Here is a 21,678-nt window from a genome sequence, read left to right as displayed (position 1 = left end):
TTACGTTATCTTGTAATACTCTATATATTTTTACATTATCGAAATTATCTGTCAACGAACCGTCAATATTAATCTTTAATATTTCAATATAAAAATATTATGAATATAATAAAATTAAAATTTTATAAACAAAAATCAAAAATATTAAAAATAACTTGGATAACTCTATCTTTAATTTGTTGACTTGCTTTTATTAGTCAACAATTTTTGAGTCTATTCCAGCAGGATTAACGTGTCTTAAACTCTTAATAAAATTAAAAATAAAACAGTGCAAACAAGCGTGAAGGCTTTTGTACCAATCCTAAAGCTGAATCGTTACGTACTTTGAATATAGACTTCCAGAAGCTTCGTGCCAAACCCCCCACCAACTTTTCATTGACAAACAGGTCTAGCAACCCTTTATTGACATTAAAATCTTGTTCCATTTCTCTTCTTCTCCCAATCTTATCACAGCACAGGGAAAAATGGGTGTTACTAAGATCACTCAAACGTTCCGAACCCAGGTGACTCCTGCCAGGATGTTCAAGGCCTTGATCCTTGACTCTCACAACCTCTGCCCCAAGCTCATGTTTTCATCTATCAAAAGCATTGAATTCATTGAAGGGGAAGGAGATGCTGGTAGCATCAAGCAGATCAATTTCACTGAAGGTTAGTGCCCAATTCTGATATGATTGCCATACTCAAAAATTCTGGGTTCTGATCACTGATTTATATATTGCAGCTAGCCCTTTTAAATATGTGAAACATCGAATTGATGAGCTCGACAAGGAGAAATTCATGTGCAAGCATACTTTGATCGAAGGTGATGCGTTGACAGACAAACTCGAGTCCATCAGTTACGAGGTCAAATTTGAAGCTTATGGCTATGGAGGTTGTATCTGTAAGATGACTAGTGAATACAAGGCGAAGGAAGGTATCGAGATCAAAGAACAAGATATTGAGTTTGGAAAGGATAGAGCTATTGGCATGTATGAAGTTATAGAAGCATACCTTATGGCTCATCCTCATGCTTATACTTAAAAGATGTGCAATTTAATTGTTGGAAAGCTTTAAAGATATGCAATTATATATTGTAATTTTGGCAATAAATCAGAATTTTGATTGTTTTTTTTAATTTAGTGTAATTAAGGAAATTCTGTGATTTTGGAGAGACATTTTTTTTGTATAACATAATCCATAGTTTATATGTAATGGGTCTTTTCATAAATAGCCAGTAAGTGTGACAATGGAACCGAGTAGGTAAGGCAAAAAGCAAAATTTGGCCAATTTCAATAGAATATTGATTGTTATGAGATGTAGAAATGTGTAACGGTTTGTTTGATTAATTCGATCATAAGTTTTTAATAAAATTTTTATCACTGAAATCAATGAAATGATAATCAATTAGTTTAACTGATTGATATAAAAATTTAAAATAATTTAAAGTCATTCCAAATGACTTCAATAAATCTAATGTAAACCAAATATTCTGACGAAATATGAAAATCATAGGATACGAATAAAAATAAGCTTCATGGTTGATGCTGAAACGAGTTGAGTGGTGCTCTGCTGATAATGATTAATCGGGTTTGGGTTGGTAGCATCAGGAACTTTGATATGCAGGCTGAATTGTTTAGGATCCTTCATGCATCTTGTGTTTTCTGTTGGAAAGGGTTATTTTGTACTGGGTATGGATGGGATACCTCTGCTGTGTGATCCTCTTGTAATGCCTGGATTTTAAGTTAATATGATAGCAATTTAAATTTGGAACTGAACTGTTTTTCTTACAGGGAATTGCTCTTCCCTTGTTGATGAATGAAATGCTTAATTTTCAAAAATAAAAGAAAGTATATAAACAGGTTTATGTAATTCATGAATTACACTGCTTTAATATGATTATCCAAATAGATCATTTTCAGCAAAAACAGATCCTGTTTTGCTGCATGAAACCCTTTGGCATCCCTGCAGCCTGTAATTTAGTTTCATTTTCTGTAGGTACAGAAACCTGAAAGCTAGAACGTTTTGAATGCTGTATCGTGTGGAAATGATGTGGCTGCTGATCAGCCGAAAACCAGTGGGGTTTTTCATGCCCAGGATTACTTAAAAAGTAGCTGGCCATGTTTGAGTCCAAGATGGTGTTCCTTGGTCAAGCATTTCCGCCTATTGTCTAAAAGCATTAAGCTTATACCTTTCAATGCTCCTCAGCCCGCAAAGATTGAAGTCTTTTGAAATCAAATGTAATTACCTTGCACTTTCTTGCTTTGAAATACAATGTTGAAAGTGGATTGTTAGCAAACCTACCATGTTTATATACTGCAAAGCAATTTATCCCATTTCTGCATCTTCTACCTTGTTGCTAAACCATGGGTGTCACAAGTTTTACTCAAGAATTCACTTGCCCAATTGCAGCAGCTCGCATCTTTAGGGCCCTGATCATAGAGTCCAACACTTTGATCCCCAAACTCCTCCCCCAGTTCATAAAGAGTGTGGATGTAATCCAAGGAGACGGAGGAGCTGGAAGCATTGAGCAAGTCAACTTCACTGAAGGTAATTAATTTTGTCACGTATCATGCAAGAACTACTGATCTCATAACAAAAACTTAAACCAAATTTCTTATAATTTAGTCTTGGTCCATTGCAGCCACCCATTTCAAGTATGTTAAGCATCGGATTGACGAACTCGACAAAGAAAACCTTATCTGCAAGTACACCATGATCGAGGGAGATGCTCTGGGTGATAAACTTGAATGTGTTGCATACGAGGTCAAGTTCGAAACCATAAGCGATGGAGGCTGCACCTGTAAGATGACGAGTAACTACCACACACTGGGGGAGTTTGAGATAAAAGAGGAGGAAATTAAGGCAGGCAAGGACAAAGCAATGGGGATATACAAAGTTGTGGAAGCCTATCTTTTGGAGAACCCTACTGTTTATGCTTAATTCCTTAATGCTATCATATGCTTTTACAATTAGCTTCTTTGTTCTTCTCTATTCATGACACTATTGGGTCTTGATTTGCCCCTTTGATTTTTTTCCAGGGGAAAATATATTTGATTTTGCTTTCTTTTATAACAGTCAATAAAAAATTATCAGTTTGTGAAACTAATAAAATATGAAAAAATAAATCGAATTTAATTCTATTTACGCATAATTTTAAAAATTTTCAAGTGTTCAGTCTATTTTTAATTTTGCTTTGCAGTTTCACAATTTGAATTAATTCATACCATGTGAATTGGTTGAGGGCATGAGTGTATATCGATGAGAAAACAATATATAACTGAGAACCTTATTGTTAAAGTGGCTTCCTTTCATTTTCACACATTTGGCCCTCTCTAGATGCCATGGGTAGCATAGCCAAACTAGGAAAGCAATGCGGGCATGCCCTGGCCAGCCTGTATATTCTCCCACAAAACGATTTGCCTGACATAAAACAAATAGCATGTCAATTTCACAATCCCTCTTTTAAAATATGTATTTCCAATTCTCTAAAAGCAAAAGCACCCTTTGCCCCTCCCTCTTTAACTTTCCCAGCTGCGTCAATCATATGAGAATTACTCACATTAGACTGGAGCTACACATTCCTCCACCTATAGTCAAAGAAAAACTTCGAAATTGTCTGATCAATTTGATTCTAGACCTTTATGATGTTTCCAAATTTGGGTCGTTTCTAAACCTGAAATCATTTCTGTCCCCCCACAACTCCGAGGCATTCACTTGAAAATATTTGTTTCCAATTTCTATCAGATTGGTTTTTGTTATTCTATCAGGTTTTCTCATTTCCTGTTTGAGAATTCAATGTGAAAGTATGCCATGTCTTATTATTCCCTTTGAAAGAGAAGTACTACTTAAACAAGTTCTCTGCTAAACCAGTCAAGGTGGGTTTAGTTAGATGATTGAGCAGCAAAATCTAAAGCAGACATTTGGCAGGTATTGGCTGGTCAAGAGTTAGTCAAGATGGTCCATCTCCATCCTTTGGAAAAGTCCTAAAATGCTGGCCGGGATCAAAATCCCACAGCATCAAGCAATTCTATGCTGGATTCTCTAGTTGTGTGACAGCTTAAAATCTTGGGAAACTGCAAATTCACATTGCTAGTAGTAACTCAACTCATTCCCTGTTAAGACACAAATACTTTAAAAATGAAGAGATTTTGACCCAAGGTTAATCCCTCCTTAGTCAAAATGAAAACCTAATTAAGATAGTCCAAGTGTGAATTTAATGTTTGTCATCAAATAAGCTTTATCAGTTAAAGCTCTTGGGGGCACATCTAGACTCGTAGAGAGGAATCCGGGCATTCAATCGCCATCAGCCTTTATGGCAACAATGAAAGGCAGGCAGGCTTCTGCTAAACAACAATAGTTTTCCTGTCATTTTTATCTGCTATAAGTGTGATATTTTACTTGTGACAAAAGGATTCCTTAAGAGTGGATATCCATACACCTAAGAAAAGCTACTTTAAATCGTGTTGATTGACTAGATGAAGCCCATGAAAATGCAACTGATCTCTATCATCATCTCTTCAAACGCTTTAAATTCTTTTCTATGGTCGGTTTTGGATATCCTAAACAGCACATACATAACTCAATTATGGATGGCCATCCCAATTGCTAAAGGCAAATTCCCTTTGGCTCAAACATTTCAAGGTTCCATACCGACTCTTTTACCTGAACCCACATCCTTTCTCCTCTTTCCCCTTTAAGAATTGATAATGACCACTTGAAGCCTAACATAGCTGCAAACACTCCCCTTCCCCCTCTCACCCCAGGAAGAAAAAGAGATTCCTTGCATGCCCCACATCTTTTGCCTTTCAAATATTCCTTCCTCGTGTACAAATGAAATTCACCTATTGATTCTTCGTTCATACTCTCTCCTCCGCCATCTCCATCTCTCATACAAAAGCATAATCTCCTCCAGGTTTCTCCGTTTCCCCCTCTTCCTTGGCCTCATGGTGCCGGAGTTAGAGGTAAGGTTTTATTAGTGTTTTGCATCTACATGCATCAACTAGTACATTGCAACGATCTCAACTAACCAGCCTTTTCTCATCAAATGTAGAAAGCTAGAGTCACCGAGATACAAGTCCGGATGGACTGCAATGGCTGTGTACAGAAGATCAGGAAGGCGCTGCATGGTATTCAAGGTAATTAGCAATCAAGGGTTCCATACATTCTGTATCTAGCAACTTCTTAAATCCTGATTTTTTTAGTTAATTCATGTTTTTCCCACAGGTATATGTGAAGTTTATCCTGATGTTGCTCAACAGAAATTGACAGTAATAGGCTGGGCAGATCCAGAAAGAATAGTCAAGGCAATTAGAAAAACTAGGAAGATTGCAACGATCTGTTCCCATTCAGAACCAACTGAAGCTGCTGTACAGCCAACAGAACAACCGCCTGAAGGAGGTCCACCAGCTCCAGAGGCAGCAAATCCTCCCCCATCAGAAGCTCCACCAGCTGAAGCTGCTCCGCAACCTCAATCACAACCTGTAGCGGCCCCACCTGCGGAGCCACCAAAAGACCAACCCCCACCAGAGAATCCACAACCAGAGCCAGCACGAGCACCTGCAACTGCTACTGATGCCAATGCCAGCGGCCAGCAGCCACCCCAACCTTCTGGACCAAAAGATGTTGGAGAAGTTCATGTAATATGCCACCACCCACCTGATTACGGACATAGATATGGCTATGTTCACAGCTACGGAGGGCCCTGGAGCAGACCGTACCCCAACAACCAAGGCAATTTCTATCCTGAGCCACTAAGCAGACACCCCAATAGCCAAGTTTTCCACCATGAACCGCCTCAACCTGCCTTCGTAACTCACAGCTACAACACATACAAGCCATCACCATACGTAACGGAATATGAGCATGTCCATTCACCACCACGGTACACGCATTACAGTAGGGTTGATCATTACAACGAAGACTATCACAATAATTACATCAGTAGCAGCAGTAGTAGCAGCAGCCATGGCAATGGAAATATTACATCAATGTTCAGCGATGAAAATCCCAACGCTTGTAGAATCATGTAGATAGTTCTAGCGATGAAGAGATGAAAAGGGGCTCCTTCTTTCGCCTCCGAGAGGGATAAAGTTAATAAAGAACAATTTATGAAGAACCATAGAATCTTGAAGCGGCAATGGTTTTCCAAAGAGCATGTGCAAGAAAAAAAGGGACAAAAAACCTGCAAATGTTGAGGGAGGTATAGATTCTATGCTTGTAAGTGCTGGCAGAATCGATTCTGCAATCCACTTCTGAGAGAGCTATTATTTGCTATCAGGGTCATTTCTTGTAAAAGGACCGTGCTAAAGATGTCATATTCTATAATTCTACACAATCAAACTTCTCTGCCAGCCAACCATCCAATTTTGAAAAACATGAACTCTTTTTTTTTCATCATACTTTATGGGAGTTCGAAAATTTTACTGAACATAATCGATCACTGAATTTAATTATATTCTCATTTAATTAAATTTATCATTCATAAATCTTTTACATACCAAATGTATTTAATTATGTTCTCGATAAATTATATTCTCAAACAGCTGTAATTGATCAGTGAGAAAAATAACCAGCAAAAAACAAGGATGCAAAGATTCATTAAAAAGAAAAAAAAAACAAAATTTGGATGCTAGAACAAATTTATTTGCATTAAGAAACAATGAGGGCTGATTATAGTATAATATGATAATAATAACCTATATTTTTAAGGAACAAAGAACAGGATCAATATAAACAAGGAAAAATGGGCAGCACAAAATTGTGGACGACAGCTATGGCAGGACCAGACACACGGACAGCCATACCATGGAAACGTCCCTCTTGGAGTAACCATATTAGCAGCACCAGAAAAAAACCCGAACTCAAACAGACTGATACGGGGTTGAAGGTTGAAGGCCAGCTGTCCAACCAACGTTAAGAGTAAGCCCCTTTGTTTTCAATCCATCTGAAAACGGGCACTGCTCTGCACTTTTTGATCTGCGATTTATAGAGGAACATGTCATAAGCCCCCAACAAGTAGACATCTATGAGACATGAAACAATTAAATCAGGCAGTACAGAAAATGTAGTGTAGGGTAAGACTACAAAGTACCGACAACTCGAAATATAAGTTGGTTTCTTTTCGACAGCTTTGAGCTATTAAGAACCTAAAGTAAGTGATTCTGCTCAAGAGAACCCTTAGGTAACAAAACATGGTATTATTATTACCTCTTGCAATGAAAAGCAGTTAATTATCATCATCGCTACTTAGTTGGGATTCATCATCTTCTTCCCTGTAAATGACTTCATCCACATCATCTTCATCTTCATCTTCACTTTCATCCATTTGGTGATCACTTGTGGAGAGTCGACTTTTGTTCTGAGCTGCCTTGTCAATCTGCATTGAGGACATAAGGAATGCAATCACATACAGACAGCAAATATTTATTTAACAAAAATCATGACATTAAGTTACCAACCTGCGCTGTTACAAGCTGTAATTGTCCAGATAATTGTAGCAAAGGCTGAATAGCCAACCCTCTGGATCTAGTAGTCTGGAAAAAAGACATTACGAATCATCATAAATGCAATTACTAGAATGATCTGATTTTTCTTTACGATAAAATCAAAAGGCTAAATTTCCAACAGAATGAGTGGGATCTATGGCAGCATCAACACCAGAAGCATGATTCTAAATTCACTCAATAACATTTGCCGAACCACCTATGACATTAAGTTACCAACAAGGGGAAGAAAGTTCCTTTGGCATTACAGCAACTAATAAATCTCACCTTCGACAGAATCTTAAGCTAAATGAAGATAAATGCATGCACATTAGAAACAAATAGAAAATTCTTTCAAAAAATTTACCTTCAATAAGGAATTAAGCATCTGAGTTAGGGATTCTTGAGACATGATAAGAGGACCGTGATTCACCAATACACTATATATCCAAGGAAGAACATACTTTCCACTATTTGACCTGTTGAAGACAATAAAAGAGTGAATTTTTAGGCATAACATGTGTATAGCTATTATCTTGCCAGCAGAAGTCAAAGACTGTTCAATAAAATGAAACGAACTTGCTATATAGCGCAAAAACTCACCCTAGTTGTCTAGCATATCAAACAATGAAGCTTCATACATGCATTAAGCTTAAGTTGAGATACTAAAAGTGCTATTTTAAAGTGTCAATCGATTAGAATTCAGATAAAGCATACCAATTAAATCAATAGACTGGAATTTACTTCTATAAAGTTTGTCTCCATATAGAAGATAGCCTACCAATCCATGTGTTCAACTAATTAACTGATTTTAATTATTTATTGGCATATAAGATGTGAGAAGATAAAATGCAAGTAAAGAGTAAGAGCAAACCTTGATTGCCACAATCCCACCAAGTTTTCCAGCAACTTGTGAGCATCACCGGGCACCATAGATGAAACAACTGCTCTCATCTGATATACAATATATAAATTAGCTGATACAAAATAAAATCTTACTTCAAAAAAATGGAGACCATTTGGAATCATAAACATTGATTTCGTGTTCTCAGTCGACAGAAAACAAACCTTCTTTGGTGGGACATTAGCTTCAAGATTAATACCATCAAATATCGTGGAATCAAGTGAAGAGTTGGATGTAAGATCATCAAGTATTCCCAGCGTTCTTAGCTGATCCTCCATGCAAAGTGCTTTGGAGTCAGCATCTACTTGTATCATGTCACCTGCACAGGCCAATATAAACAAATGAATAAGACCAAGCAAGAGGTATCATCAAAATACTGGTGGCACTAATATTAAAAAGAAAAGGTAGCTGCAAATGCAACATGCATAAATAATGCCAAGAAATCTAACAAGACAAATTCATATTGCTTCCATCCATCCTTTGTTTCAATTTGTTTTGCAGTGGGAAAACTGATGATATTCTACTCCCAAACTGCCTATGCTGCATAAATTTCCACCCTTAATGGCAGATTTGCAAGATTAAAGCAAACCCAGTATACTCCAATTGCAATAGCAACCATTTTTAGGACATTCACAAGCATATTTAGCCTAACTATTAACAAAGGCAAACTACCAAGGAATTGCAGGATTACCTATAGTATAAGTTTTCTTCAACATATAGAGAGAGCTGTTAACCTTAAAAACAGTTGAAAGAACTAATACAACTAATTAAAGATTTTGCTCAAGACACATACAAATCTGAATGCTAAATCTACCTTTTCCATCCGATAACTTAGCTTGATTCCCATGGCCAATGGAATCAACCATTACATCGTCAGCATCAACACTCAAACTTCTATATCTTTCCTTTTCTCCGTGAAGATCAAAAATATTGGGGATTGGAAGTATGGCATCCTCAGCATGTGCACGATCCAATGCAATTGCTATTAAATAATAAAATAAGCAATTAGTACCAAATAGCACAAATTTAAAATATGACGGTCCTAGTAATGGCCTCATAGGCATAAAATCCAAATTGAATAGCAATAATAAATTAAAATTAGAAGTCTGCTGTCCAAAGAAAACTATAAAAAGGAGTGTAGGTAATCTACTACAAGAAATTAAAAACAAAAGAAGAAAACATAAACAAAAATAAAAGGCTAATAGAGAATCTTTATGGGAATTGAAGACTACATCAAAGCAACCAACCAGGCTGGCATAAGAGCATTACCATCTTAGCATTTTCAACAAATAGAGATGAGGATAACCATAATGTTCAACTTGCTGAATCATAGAAATCAATAACAAACATTTTGATAAACTTTTAAGTCCAAAAATTTTGACTAGTGGAGCTGTCTGAGAAAACAGAGTTCACAACATTAAAGCAGTATAACTTCCACAAATGTAAATAAGACAAGCAGCTATTGAACCCTATTATAAGGTTGTCCTTCAACAAAGTTATGAATTATAATTATACGTACCTCTATTCTGCGAATCCGGCCCTTTCTTGGATTTGTTAAGGGACTGACTCATTGGTAAAAGGACTCCATCCTGAGAGCTACTCAACAATATATCAGTGCCATAATGCACCACGATTTTCTGAAATGATGGCTTTACCAACAAACCTTGGGCAAGAAATGCATGTATGGATGCTGGCTTGACAATGCCTTGCAATTTTGCAGCAAATATTGTAGGTAATGCACCTTTGTAAGTTTTAGAGAAACCGGCTTCCAAAGATAATGAAACTTTTGTAGGCTTGGCATTGCGTAATTTCTCAACATCCTGGCCATACCAAAAATAACAAACACCAGTTTCTGAAATGGCAAAAACATAGAGATCCCTGTCATTAACGCATCTACTATCTATGAAGACTGCAGGGTGCTCCATTGCTAAAACACAACTAGCTGACTGCTTTTTGCCTCCATCTGTTCTCCATAAAGCAATATATCTTTCACCAAGAGCAGATGATAGTATAAACTTTCCATCTTCAGTAAATATCATGCACCGAACAGATCCCTATGAAGTTATAGAAATCAACTGATTAACTAACAGCAGAAAGAGAAGGAAGACAACTAGACTCAGTAGATGTAGCCACTTAAATTGATAAAGGCATCATTGCAAAAGCAATATAAACTGAAAACACTCACAGGATGGCCAGTAAACTTTTGTATCTTTTTGTGATTAGAACAATCAAAAGTCTTCAACTGTGCAGCTGCAGTCACTAACATCTTTCCATCTAAAAGAGGGGTCCAAGAGTGATAGCATCAGCAAAAAGAAGCAAATACCAAAACCTAGAAGAAGAATGATTTCAATCTGACACGTGCAAGAGAAACTCCCACATGCTATCTCATGTTGTCTATCACATTCATTGTTTAGGAATATACAAATAGCGTTGCTTTCATGTGGTTGAGTGCCATTATCATTCTCCAACCACTAAAATATGCTTCATAAACTAAAGCATAAATGCATGGTAAAACAAATACCAGAATCGAAGACAGTCCATTTCTAGATGATGAATTCAGTACAAAGTGTCATATAAAGTATAAATCAAAACCAGAGCACCAAGAATGCCAGAAAAAACATCTACCTGATGAGACAGCCATACAGGATGTTGACTTTGTAGAAGCTCTGAACTTCCCCAATAAGTTTCCAGTCAGTGAATCGATTTTACAAACCATCCCATCAGCACCAGCACTGTAAATGCAAGAGCCATTTGTAGAAAATGCAATGGCACTGACACCCCTGTAAATTATTATGAGGGAAAATGAGAAGAGACAACAAAACTAAGCAATTCAGATCCAGACGTAATGGTAAATACATCCATCCAAATCATCATGAGCTCATTAAAATATATTCAGTATCTTCATTAGTTCTTCAGAGTGCAAAATGTCTATCTAAAAACTGAGCAATTAAAAATCCACAATTTTTCATGGGATCTCATCAACAGAGGTGACAATTCAGAACTGTTTTATATTTGCATACAGCAATCAAAGAAATTCAACTATTATTCGCAGAGACTTTATTTTGTCACAGATTTCCATCAAGAACAGTTTTGTCATCTCCATATAATTGCATTATCTAAAATAAAAGGCAAGACCTATGTATTTTCTTTGGGATTCAAAGGAAATTTAGGGGATTAAAATTGAATTTATCAACATGAACGCACCCAGGATGGCAATCACTAACTCTCCACTTCAACTGACCAGCAGACACATCAAGTGCTAAGAGATCACCACTTCCCGTTCCCAAGATTAGCAAAGAACTTGCAAGCTTCCTTTTCTTCTGCAATAATTAACATTTTTGGTCCAAAAACTTCTTCATAGAAAATTCCAGTCAATTAAATTCTACAAAAATGTTTTATTAAAATGTGTAAGGGGCAAACCTTTTTGTCAAAAGACAACCACTTCATACATTTGTAATCAATCGAAAGATGCCCTCTTTCTGCCTTAGCATATATGTTTGTTACCTCACTTGATACAAAGTCTGCAAATTCAGTTTGAACTTGACCCTTCAAAGTGTCCCAAATCTATAAAGTCAAAAAAATAAAAGTCAAAATTATTCACATAGAACCATAAAATGCAACCGCTTGTTCTTGAAATTGTCATTAAGCAATTGCAAACTGGGAGTGATTTTAGCTACCTTAATTCGACCATCTCCGGAACTAATAGCAAAGTAGTCCAAAGAAGGACTAAATTCTGTCAAGATATCTCTAATATTCGACGATCCCATAACCTAAAATAGCAGAAGATAAACTACATTAGCATAAGCAAAAATACAAGCTTCTGAATTCCAACCACAAAAGCGAGAAAGCCCAGAATCGCAAAGCTTTAGCTCAAGACATAACCAAAGAGAAAGATAAAGAAAACCCAGATAAGAAATTAACTGAAAAAACCAATTCATGGATTAAAATTCAGATTATTTTCCCTATAGCTAAACCATCGTACCCCGCTCCACTCCCCCGCCCAGCCCCAAACATAACACAAAAGTGGTGCTTTTTCAAGCTCAGTTTCAAACAAAAGTTTCTCATATTTGAAGTATATGAGAAGCTTCAAAAAGGGTAGAAAAAAGAACAAATAGCTCAGAAGAAACGCAGAAACTTCAGTTGTTCAAAAAAGGCTTTAACTGCTAATAACAAAGAGCTCTGTATTGTTATGTTAGGTTTAAACTACCATTTTTCCAAGAAGAAAAGAAAAAATGAGACTTACCCGACAAGAGATGGCAGCTAAGGCACCAGAAACGGCCAAATGTTAAGAGGAAGAGCGTCGTTAGGAACGGGAGCTGCCGGTAGAGAGAGAAAGGTGGCGGTCTCGGCTTAGGGCGATTTTTGAGTTTTGTTTTAAGGATGGGCTGTTTTGGATTGGGTCAATAGCCCTTTTAGAAGCAAATTAGGTTTGGCCCAATTTTTTGTAACCCAAAAATAACCCAAATTCTCCACTATTTTTTTTTATAATTTTTCAATTAATTTAATACAATAAAATTATTAAAAAAAACATAATATATAAAAAAATTCCTGAACTATTTTGAAAATTTCAGTAAAACTTTATTTTTTTATTACATTTAATTAAACTCTTATGAGTAAGGATTAATTCATTGTCAAAATAATTCTTAAATTAAATTTATATCATATAAAGGTTATTAAGAAATGTTCGTTCTTGGTGAGTTTTTTTTTTTTTAATATTTTCCTTGATTAGGACAGTAGAAAATTATCAAAGTTAAACTTAAATGAATTGAGAATAAGACAAAAAAAGATTTATTTTTTTTGTGATGCACATGTCTTACTTCTAAGATCAAACTTTAGGCCAAAGGTATGTTACAGACAAGACAGGTATTTGTCTTTTGTCTGGTCTAAGCAAAGGCATCCTATGCAATTGGAACTTGCATATTTCTCCTCTCTTCACTAGCAAAATCAATGGCAAAAGTAAAGGAAAACTTTCCAAATCAAAGACTAATAAAGACTTTATTCAATCAAAATTATCCCATTGAATATCTCTTTATCTACCATTTTCATTCAGCAATTCAATCCCAAAATGATATAAAATGATTTTACAATGAGATTGAACCTTGGACCATAGCTATAAACATTAAGGAAAAGAAGAAAAGAATTCAATAGACAGCAATACTAAAAAAACCCCCCAAGGACCCTTTTTTGAGCTTTTGTACCCACCACTACCAAAAATTTCCTTACACAAGAATGAAGAAATGAAGCTGTACAAACAATCTGCAGGTTGTGAACATGCCAAAATACGGAATGGGGAAGGGATGAAGAAACAGGTATCCTAGACATGTGTCTTATTGGAAAGAATCTGATGACCTACTCTTGAGACGGTAAATGGTAGAAATCTTTCCGGGAATTTCTATGTTTTTCTAGAAGGAAGGGAATGGTATCATAAGACCGCGGATCTACCATTAGGCTGCAGGAGGGAAATGCATGATGAAGAAGTATTTGAATTCTCCAGGTCGGGACATGGTTTGGGGAAGACTGACTCTGAAAAGCCGGAAACATATGAACACACCCAAGAGGTGGAAGAGGCAGAATTGATTGATATGGAGATATTGGATAGGCATATAGAAGTAAAGGGAGATTCTTCGATTCCTGTGAAGTTTCCCGCAACAGTGATGTTTGCGCCAATAATGTTCTTCAAGGTGATTTTCTGCAGTACTGGGAAAGCATCAGGATCATATTTGTCGTCTGGATGGGATCCATAGTGACCAATAGCACCAAAAGCCATATGAACATTTAACAAGTCAAGATCTGATATAATGATATCCTCAATATAACCACCCCTACCCCTGGTTGTTCTAAACTCAATAGCACTTAATGAGTTGTACAGGTGGGCCTGCTCCACTTGGATGTCAGAAATGCCACCAGACATTTCACTACCGAAGGCAAGAGAAGAGCCTGAGGACGACTGAAGGTCGACCCTTCTGATGTGGACATTTGTGGTAGGTCTGCCATAAGTAATGCCATACTCATCCCAGCCACTCTTGAGGGCAATTGCATCATGGCCCATACTAATGCTGCAGTCCTCAATGCAAACATTATCAGAAGAATCTGAAAGCAGAATGTGAAGAATGATTCATGAATTTGATCCATCATAACCATCTTTAAACACAATGAAATAAAAAGATTGCACCTAACACTGGAACTATAAAACAGAATTCTGTTTAAAAGAGGTGATGACGTTTGGAAAATTGGAGATATAATCCAGCTCCACCTAGAAAGTTGAATGCAAATGCTGGAGTGAATGCTTCAAAAGTCTATATTTTTTATAAAATATTAGCAAATTTACAAGACCCAAATTTCTGTTGTACGAATACAGCCACTCACTAGCTGCTAGTAACAGTTAAACTTACAATTTGTTCCTTATTAACTTTTTATGATATGTTTGACTGAAAAATGAAACTAACCAACCCCAATAGTTACCATTTTTCAAGTAAGATAATCTGATAAAGAAAGATTTAACCACTAGTAGCAATCTCCCAGTAAACCACTTACAAAAGGGAGTTAAATCTTTTTCTTAAGATAAATATCTATAAAAGCACAGAACAAAATTGAAAAGCAAAAGCAGGTATTCTAATTTGTAAGCATGGCCGTAAAGGCATCTAGACCATAATCAAAGATGTTAAATAAACAACTTAGGGTCTCAATACGAACAGAATCAGATATTAGCCATCACAAACCTGGAACAATGCCAACAGTATACGGCGATGCAGGAGGAGCATAGACTGATATGTTATGAATGTGTACATTGCTGCATAAAATCCAAGTACATATGAGTTTGACTTCCTCTATTTGTAGACAGATCAAACAGAAGTTCAAAGAATGAGCATAGCAATCAGAAGGTATTGAAAACAAACCTGCAATAGACTGGATGTATATTATATGCAGGGGCATTGAGAAACGTAATGTTTGAAACAAGTATATCCTCAGATGACACAAATTCCACAAGGTGAGGGCGGCTATAGTTTAAAGAATGAGATGTGAACCATTCCCACCAAACTGAGCCCTGCCCATCTATGGTTCCATTATCACCTAGAGCAACACGCAAGTGTGAGTTTATCTGAGACTCAACCAAGATTGTAATGAAGAGACAGTGAAAGAATGAGCAAAAATGAAGGTAATCTTACCAGTTATTACCACATCACGTAACATATACCCATTTACCAAACTTCGATATCTTCCTCCAGGAAGTTCAATTCCTCGACCATATGAGGGCAAGGGTTCAACAATATCCCAGTGAGATGGATCCTTGACAAGCAAGAAAAGCAAATGTGAAAGGAAATCAAAGGCTAAAAAATGGCTCCTAATAATGTCTATCATTTCTATCGAACAATGCATACCTCAAAACAAGAGAAAAACAAAAAGAAATTGGGAAATTGGGCAAAACATAAGACAGAGCCAAAAAATAAAATACCTGAGATCCAAGAATGACAGCACCTTTTTCCAAGAATAGAGTGAGATGGCTGGTAAGATTGAAACTTCCGGTAAGCCATCTTCCTGGTGGCACATAAAGCTGGGCGCCACCCTTGTCAGCAAAGGACTTAAGATAGAAAATGGCATTTTGAAAGGCAATGGTATTCAAAGTTTTGCCATCTCCGACAGCACCAAATTCCAAGATGGATACACTATGTGGTCTTGGGTCCAACATCAGCTTATGATTACACTGCCCATTGCTCTCTTCCCCATTAACTTTGATTGCATTGCACAATGCCAGTAGCAAGAGCAATGCCACCTGCGACACAATGGAAAACGAAAAGGCAACCAGTTGATACTCCGGAGAAAAAAAAAATTGTACCTTTGCCAATCCCCAATGACGACAGATTATTTTTAGAAGACAAAGAGAAATATAAAACAATAAACAAACATCAAGAATTTCACATCAAGGATACAAGACAAGCACAAAGAGAATCAAACCCCTGTTAGCTCAAAGCTTGAGAACATATCAGTCTGATAAGTAGAATTGAGTATCAAAGAACTATTGTACAAACATCTCAAAAAGAATACAAATGCTAGCAGCACAAATAGCTGTACCTTGTGATGCAGTAATGCCAAAAAGGGGAAACTACTAGCCGGCATTTCTAAACAAAGAAAAGACATAAACTTTGGACATATTATACAAATACAATGAATCATCATTATTCAAATGATGAGTGATTGTAGCAAATAAATTAAGAAAGAATCCAAACAAATCAAGTTAATTAAGGAAGCAAATGACCGAATTTTATTATTTGACTAAAATAGAGGAATTACCAAGAACGCAAGCATTAAGGCAACCATCAATTGCAAAAACTAATAAGCCATCTTAAATGTCAATGTAAAAGAATGATCTTATAACTCCAAAAGCAAGGAAGATGGAAAAGCTGAGAGTTCTAGAATCCAATGAAACCAAAAGTCTGCTCAGAAAGGGGGCAGTAAATGAACTAAAATCCCACAAACCCAACAGACAGAATATCAAACAACAAGAGGGAAAATGGAGGCATCAATATCACTCAAAACAAAGTGAGTACGGAAAAATTCAGAAGAAATATATATATGTATATATATATATATAAGTTGAATTGCCACCATTGATGATGAGAAAATCCAGTTCACAGAAAAATCCCAGAAAAGTATTTAGTTCCTATTCTTCAAAAACACTTTCAATAAGTCCAGAAAATCATCAAAGCCTCAATTCTTTTTGATTTGGCAATCCAAAAGAAAGAGAACAGAAAGCAAAAGAGAAAATCAAATCCCCAGTTAAAAGAAACGTACTTACTGGCATCTTCATATGTCAAAGGCCTCAGCAACAGTGACCAGAAAGACAAAGTAGTGAAGAAGAAAAGCTGATATGCTGAAACACTTAACAAAGTAACAGACTGCAAAAACGAAAGAAAAAAGATATGAAAAAAAAAAGGAAGGAGGTAGAAGAAGAAGAAGAAAAGAACCACCACAAAAATAGGGCAGCTTTCTGTATGTATGTGAATTATGAGCATTAATTATATATAAAAGACACAAATTTTGGTTTTTTTTAATTATTTGGACACAAAATAATACTTTTACACGGTTAAGTAAAATGTGACAGCTTTTCATGCACATAAACATGAGCAGTGCAAATAGAATAATTGGAATAAATTAGCATTAAAATGGCACTAATCAGTAATTACACCCTTAAGTAAATATGATTAATAACGTCTCTCGCCGACAAATTTGTTTGAAACGGCCCTCCCCCACTCCAGTGAACCGTACAGTAATCAGAGTCTTACAGAAAAGAATGAAAAAAAAGAGTAAATAAGAAAAGAGCAGCTGTGTTTTCTCACATTCGATAAGAATTGATTAGTGAGATAAACATAACTGTGGTGGGAAGTGATAAAGTGACATGGATTGGTATATTTGAGATTTGCTTTCAGACAGGAGTTAAGTTGAGAGATGGATTTTGTCAGTATGTTGGGAGATGAAGACCCAATTTGACACGTAAGAGGTAGGATGGAAAGAGGGTGGAAGAAAGGGTGAGGGATAGGGATAGGAAGGGAATAAAATAAGGGAAGAGGGTGCTTGGGGCATTGAGACCGCATGTGGGTTGACAGGGCAGAGAGGGGAGAAGTGGGACCCATGTTCAATCATGGCGAAGATGCTAGCCTGGCGTCAATCACTTGACAGAACATAACACAGCACAACAGAAAGACAGAGAGAGAGAGAGAGACAGAGAGAGAGAAACTAAGGAAAAAAAAAACACCATTTTCGAGCGTCAGTCATGCTGTGATTTGGGTCCAGGTTTTTGCCAATCGGACCAACTCTTCAATGACATGTCACAGCTTTGATTTCCACCAACGAAACTGTGCTCAATCTGTGTATATTGTGTAGAAATCCTGGTTCCAACTTCAAAAGAGTCTACAGTTTTCCAGGGTAATCGTTCATTTTTGTATACTAGTTTGAGTTCCTGGAAAATCTACTCGAGTTCTGAAGAGGACTGAAGTTCACAAAACAAAGGACAATTCCCATGTTACTCCTGTTCAAAAATGAACCATAGGTACATCTAGGAGACTAGGACCAAGCATGTCATTAATGTTAAAATAAAATTCAGTTAATTAAGATATTTTTATATGCATTGAATGGAATAATTGAATTGAGATTTTCCCAAAAAGGCATTATACCCAACTTGCTATTTACGTTCAACTTCCCGTCTGTCAAGTTAGACATGCTGAATCAGCTAGTGGCATGTGTGGTTCATTCTCTGGAGAAGAAACCCATTATTTTCTGCTGCTATTTTTCAAGTGCTATATCTGCAATAGGAATGGAAATTAGAGCTCGTCATTGATCTTTCTCAACTGTGAGCATTCAATGCCATTTAATGGAAACAGACAAACCAATGTGCACCCCTTTATGATCAGAGTGTGGACTATGGTTTTTGAGCATAGAAAATGAGGGATTTTTCTCCTTCGGGGGCACATAGGGCAGAATCAAATTCATTGGGGGAGTCATGAAGCAGAGAAATTGGTAATGGCTAGAGAGAGGGAAGAGATCTTTATTAACCCTTGAAAAATCATTGTTTTGGGGGCTAGCTTTTTGTCTTGGTTGTCGGTTGATGGCTCTTCCTTTGGATACTTCTGCTCTGCCAACCCTTTTTCTGCATTGCCCCCACTGCGCAGCCTGGATATGGACAACTTTAAAATACTACTATTTTTTTTTGTAATCGTTTCACCTAAAGTTTCTTCTGAACTCATTATAAAATAAAAAAAATAGTAATAAATAAGTATTAGCGGACAACGTCTTTTACTTGTCAGTCATGTTTCAGTTAAATTTTTGCGGAAGCAACTGGTGGATCATCAAAAGGCAAGGGGAATCTTTGGAGGACCATAAAGAATGTGGGAGGCAATGTGAATTAGCCAAAGGGTTGATTGGGGTTAAGGCAGAGTTCTGATAGCAGCAATCTTCAAAAAGTCAATGAAGAGAGGATTAGGGTCATTGAAATTACGACACCAAATGGAAAAAAAGGTCTAGCATTTTTGGGGAAAAAATGATTGAAACATTCTTTGTCTGATCTTGATCCCTTACTTAAGGTGAGAGGCGGCATAATCTAAGCCAAGTATTCTTAGCTTGTTGGAAGTTTGAACAGCTCTAGGCTCGTTTTGAGACAGCTATAAACGAAAGTGACATAAACTGGATGCTGAGGATTCGAAACATGACACTATTCAGAGCTGTTGCAAACTATTCTTAAACACCCCTTTTTTTAACCTCCTGAAAATTACCCTAATTTCAAACAGAACTATACATGAATCAGATCTAAAGACTCCAATGTCACACCAAGCTATTTAGAAGTAGTAGATAAGATATTTTAAATCCAAATCGGGATAAATACAAAAATTTTAAAAAGTTATGAACCACTCCAAATTAGGTTAACTTTTTTTTTTTTTAAAAAAAAAAGATAATGATGTAATGAGAACGTAACATTAAAATGAATCCAATTTTAAAAAAATGAACGTCGACAATTAGGTGAAAATGTTCAAGTCAAACACTTTAAAAAAAACAAACAAAAATGTTTAAAACTCAAATCAGATAATTAAAAAAATTTTGAAAATTTACAAGAATGAGTTTTTCACATTCTAATAAATTAATCTTTTAGTGAAAAGATAATGAGTCGTACACAAATAATTTGAGTAATGGCCACATGTGGATAGAATACATATCTCAATACCGATAAAACTGGAAAAAGAATGAAAGTAAATTGAGATATGGTCTTGTAAAACGCATGCTCTTAAGATCCTCAAGTTATTATTGCCTAGTTTGTCATCTCTCCTTTTACATGGAAAAATACAGGGTTTAGAAGATTCTCGACCTCACACAGAGCTTAGCTGGAAGCAGTATCCAGTCTCATCTGACCTCAAATCCATTTTAAACCATATTTCATTCTTGTTGACAAAGTTTCGTATGAATCATGGATTGGATGTATACTGGTTCTTGCCCCACTCATGAACATGACATGTTGGAGCTCTTCCGATATCGAAATACTACCAACAATAATGATCAAGCTGAGAACCACAGATCATTCCAAGTCGCAAGAAGAGTCCAAAGTGACAAGATCCGTAACCAGGTGTACCATAATCCCATACAGAAAAAAGTTTCTATGAATTAGATAGATTAATGCTGACCCAATGTGAAAAGACAAAAAACCGGCCCTGCTGGAGCTTTTGTCTGTATCATTTTTCCTTAAGCCATTACTGACTCGGGGCCCTACAAACTGAAGCATCTTCTAATATAATGCAATGATCAGGAGAACTGCAGAAGCAGTTCCAGAGTTCCAGATGATACCAATTCGGCACGGTTTTAACATAAGATACTGAAGAGCAAATCCAATGGGGGAACGAGCCCAAGTTCCAAAGAGTTCGCAATAATAAGTGAAACTAGAGATGGTGATTTGGAGCAAAAAATTACAAGACCAAAGAAGATTGGCCTGGCTGGAGAACTTCACTGCTCTCTATCGAAGTGGCATGCTTAAAATAAACAAAACTTGGGACTTGGAAGTTAAGGAGGAGGGGACAAAGCCAATCTACCAACAAGCATGATTTAAGCAGAGTACAGAACTAGCATCTGCTAAGTGGCAGGTTTATCCTTTGTGCCACTGCCGCATGTTTCTCTTGGTTCAGTTCAAGTGGGCAGGAAGCGGGCAGTGGCAGTCCCTCTAACAGAGCCTAAGGCAGGCAGCCCATATTCATGGGGATCAAGGGTCATATTATTCGGAGTTTTAATTGTATCAAGGGTCATCTTGGACAAATTCTGCAATGAGGTTACCATTTGACTTTACCGTAAAATCAATTAATAAAGATCATCTAATCTATAAAATTAAATTGCAACCATTGATTTAAAATTTATAAAAAAATTAGTAAACAAATTCAACCGATACCTTCTTAATCGAAACTATTTGTTTCCATTGCTTTTATTTAATGACTAAAATTTTATATTATAATTAAGATTATTACTATAATGGACCAAAAAATCAAACTTAAAAAAGTATAATAATAAAAATAAAAATACATGTAATTTAAAATTATCATTAAAAAACTTCGATGTAAAGTTTTAAAAAGTTATGATTAAAAATCTTTCATGTAAAGTAATAAAAATTGACATAAAAATTAATAAAAATACAATAATTAAATTTAAAATCTTAACGTAAATATATAAAAATTAACATAACAAGTCAATTAAGTAAAAAAAATCTAATTTTAATGAAAAATAAATATTTAAATTTACATTCTCTAACTAAAAATGTTTAACAATTTATAAATTTTAATTTTTAAATAA

At 36.1% G+C, this 21,678-nt stretch overlaps 5 protein-coding genes across 8 annotated transcripts; 3 read left to right on the top strand and 2 right to left on the bottom strand.

The window, feature by feature from the left end:
* The first annotated feature begins 388 nt into the window (after positions 1-388).
* Positions 389-1,114, top strand: LOC110421583 (pathogenesis-related protein STH-21-like). The gene is made up of 2 exons (XM_021435191.2): positions 389-648; positions 722-1,114. The coding sequence occupies exons 1-2, from the start codon at positions 465-467 to the stop codon at positions 1,018-1,020; spliced, it is 483 nt and encodes a 160-aa protein (XP_021290866.1). The 5' UTR covers positions 389-464; the 3' UTR covers positions 1,021-1,114.
* Positions 1,115-1,437: 323 nt separating this feature from the next.
* Positions 1,438-3,139, top strand: LOC110421584 (pathogenesis-related protein STH-2-like). 2 transcript variants are annotated; one of them, XM_021435193.2, is made up of 3 exons: positions 1,438-2,216; positions 2,389-2,526; positions 2,621-3,139. In XM_021435193.2, exons 1-3 carry the CDS (start codon positions 2,174-2,176, stop codon positions 2,917-2,919), a joined length of 480 nt encoding a protein of 159 aa, XP_021290868.1. In that variant the 5' UTR covers positions 1,438-2,173; the 3' UTR covers positions 2,920-3,139. The 2 variants fall into 2 exon arrangements, with proteins under 2 accessions (XP_021290868.1, XP_021290867.1); XM_021435192.2 differs by lacking the exon at positions 1,438-2,216 and having other exon boundaries at positions 2,267-2,526.
* A 1,320-nt stretch (positions 3,140-4,459) lies between these two features.
* Positions 4,460-6,253, top strand: LOC110421928 (uncharacterized). The gene is made up of 3 exons (XM_021435660.2): positions 4,460-4,940; positions 5,030-5,114; positions 5,203-6,253. The coding sequence occupies exons 1-3, from the start codon at positions 4,764-4,766 to the stop codon at positions 6,006-6,008; spliced, it is 1,068 nt and encodes a 355-aa protein (XP_021291335.1). The 5' UTR covers positions 4,460-4,763; the 3' UTR covers positions 6,009-6,253.
* Positions 6,254-6,605: 352 nt separating this feature from the next.
* Positions 6,606-12,739, bottom strand: LOC110421545 (transducin family protein / WD-40 repeat family protein). Its single transcript, XM_021435145.2, has 14 exons — positions 12,608-12,739; positions 12,042-12,134; positions 11,785-11,928; positions 11,569-11,684; positions 10,990-11,144; positions 10,550-10,638; positions 9,884-10,418; positions 9,179-9,346; positions 8,529-8,683; positions 8,335-8,414; positions 7,828-7,939; positions 7,437-7,511; positions 7,186-7,354; positions 6,606-6,954 (listed from the first exon to the last, which is right to left on the bottom strand). Exons 2-13 carry the CDS (start codon positions 12,129-12,131, stop codon positions 7,205-7,207), a joined length of 1,869 nt encoding a protein of 622 aa, XP_021290820.1. The 5' UTR covers positions 12,132-12,134; positions 12,608-12,739; the 3' UTR covers positions 6,606-6,954; positions 7,186-7,204.
* Positions 12,740-13,332: 593 nt separating this feature from the next.
* LOC110421992 (putative polygalacturonase) lies at positions 13,333-17,665 on the bottom strand. 3 transcript variants are annotated; one of them, XM_021435737.2, is made up of 7 exons: positions 17,549-17,665; positions 17,159-17,258; positions 15,818-16,135; positions 15,531-15,651; positions 15,261-15,435; positions 15,084-15,154; positions 13,333-14,454 (listed from the first exon to the last, which is right to left on the bottom strand). In XM_021435737.2, exons 2-7 carry the CDS (start codon positions 17,168-17,170, stop codon positions 13,787-13,789), a joined length of 1,365 nt encoding a protein of 454 aa, XP_021291412.1. In that variant the 5' UTR covers positions 17,171-17,258; positions 17,549-17,665; the 3' UTR covers positions 13,333-13,786. The 3 variants fall into 3 exon arrangements, with proteins under 3 accessions (XP_021291412.1, XP_021291414.1, XP_021291413.1); XM_021435739.2 differs by having other exon boundaries at positions 17,155-17,258; positions 17,549-17,664; XM_021435738.2 differs by lacking the exon at positions 17,549-17,665 and having other exon boundaries at positions 17,155-17,520.
* Positions 17,666-21,678: the final 4,013 nt, after the last annotated feature.

The sequence above is a fragment of the Theobroma umbraticum genome, unplaced genomic scaffold (genome assembly GCF_002168275.2).
Source record: "Theobroma umbraticum cultivar Fairchild unplaced genomic scaffold, ASM216827v3 scaffold_130.0, whole genome shotgun sequence".
NCBI lineage: Eukaryota > Viridiplantae > Streptophyta > Magnoliopsida > Malvales > Malvaceae > Theobroma > Theobroma umbraticum.
Note: the sequence above shows the minus strand (reverse complement) of the source record. Positions and strands in the feature narration are given on the sequence as shown.

What these genes read in the sequence shown, in the direction of transcription:
- LOC110421583 (XM_021435191.2), top strand. Translation starts at nt 465, where the DNA reads ATGGGTGTTACTAAGATCACTCAAACGTTCCGAACCCAGGTGACTCCT. An exon ending in GCAGATCAATTTCACTGAAG is followed by an intron (nt 649 to 721) that starts GTTAGTGCCCAA and finishes TATATATTGCAG; the next exon opens with CTAGCCCTTTTAAATATGTG.
- LOC110421584 (XM_021435192.2), top strand. Translation starts at nt 2,343, where the DNA reads ATGGGTGTCACAAGTTTTACTCAAGAATTCACTTGCCCAATTGCAGCA. An exon ending in GCAAGTCAACTTCACTGAAG is followed by an intron (nt 2,527 to 2,620) that starts GTAATTAATTTT and finishes GGTCCATTGCAG; the next exon opens with CCACCCATTTCAAGTATGTT.
- LOC110421928 (XM_021435660.2), top strand. Translation starts at nt 4,764, where the DNA reads ATGCCCCACATCTTTTGCCTTTCAAATATTCCTTCCTCGTGTACAAAT. An exon ending in TCATGGTGCCGGAGTTAGAG is followed by an intron (nt 4,941 to 5,029) that starts GTAAGGTTTTAT and finishes CATCAAATGTAG; the next exon opens with AAAGCTAGAGTCACCGAGAT. An exon ending in GGCGCTGCATGGTATTCAAG is followed by an intron (nt 5,115 to 5,202) that starts GTAATTAGCAAT and finishes TTTTTCCCACAG; the next exon opens with GTATATGTGAAGTTTATCCT.
- LOC110421545 (XM_021435145.2), bottom strand. Translation starts at nt 12,131, where the DNA reads ATGGGATCGTCGAATATTAGAGATATCTTGACAGAATTTAGTCCTTCT. An exon ending in GTTAGTGATTGCCATCCTGG is followed by an intron (nt 11,145 to 11,568) that starts GTGCGTTCATGT and finishes AATAATTTACAG; the next exon opens with GGGTGTCAGTGCCATTGCAT. An exon ending in GTGGGATTGTGGCAATCAAG is followed by an intron (nt 7,940 to 8,334) that starts GTTTGCTCTTAC and finishes TGTCTTCAACAG; the next exon opens with GTCAAATAGTGGAAAGTATG.
- LOC110421992 (XM_021435737.2), bottom strand. An exon ending in ACGTGATGTGGTAATAACTG is followed by an intron (nt 15,436 to 15,530) that starts GTAAGATTACCT and finishes GTGTTGCTCTAG; the next exon opens with GTGATAATGGAACCATAGAT. An exon ending in TACTGTTGGCATTGTTCCAG is followed by an intron (nt 14,455 to 15,083) that starts GTTTGTGATGGC and finishes TTCTGCTTTCAG; the next exon opens with ATTCTTCTGATAATGTTTGC.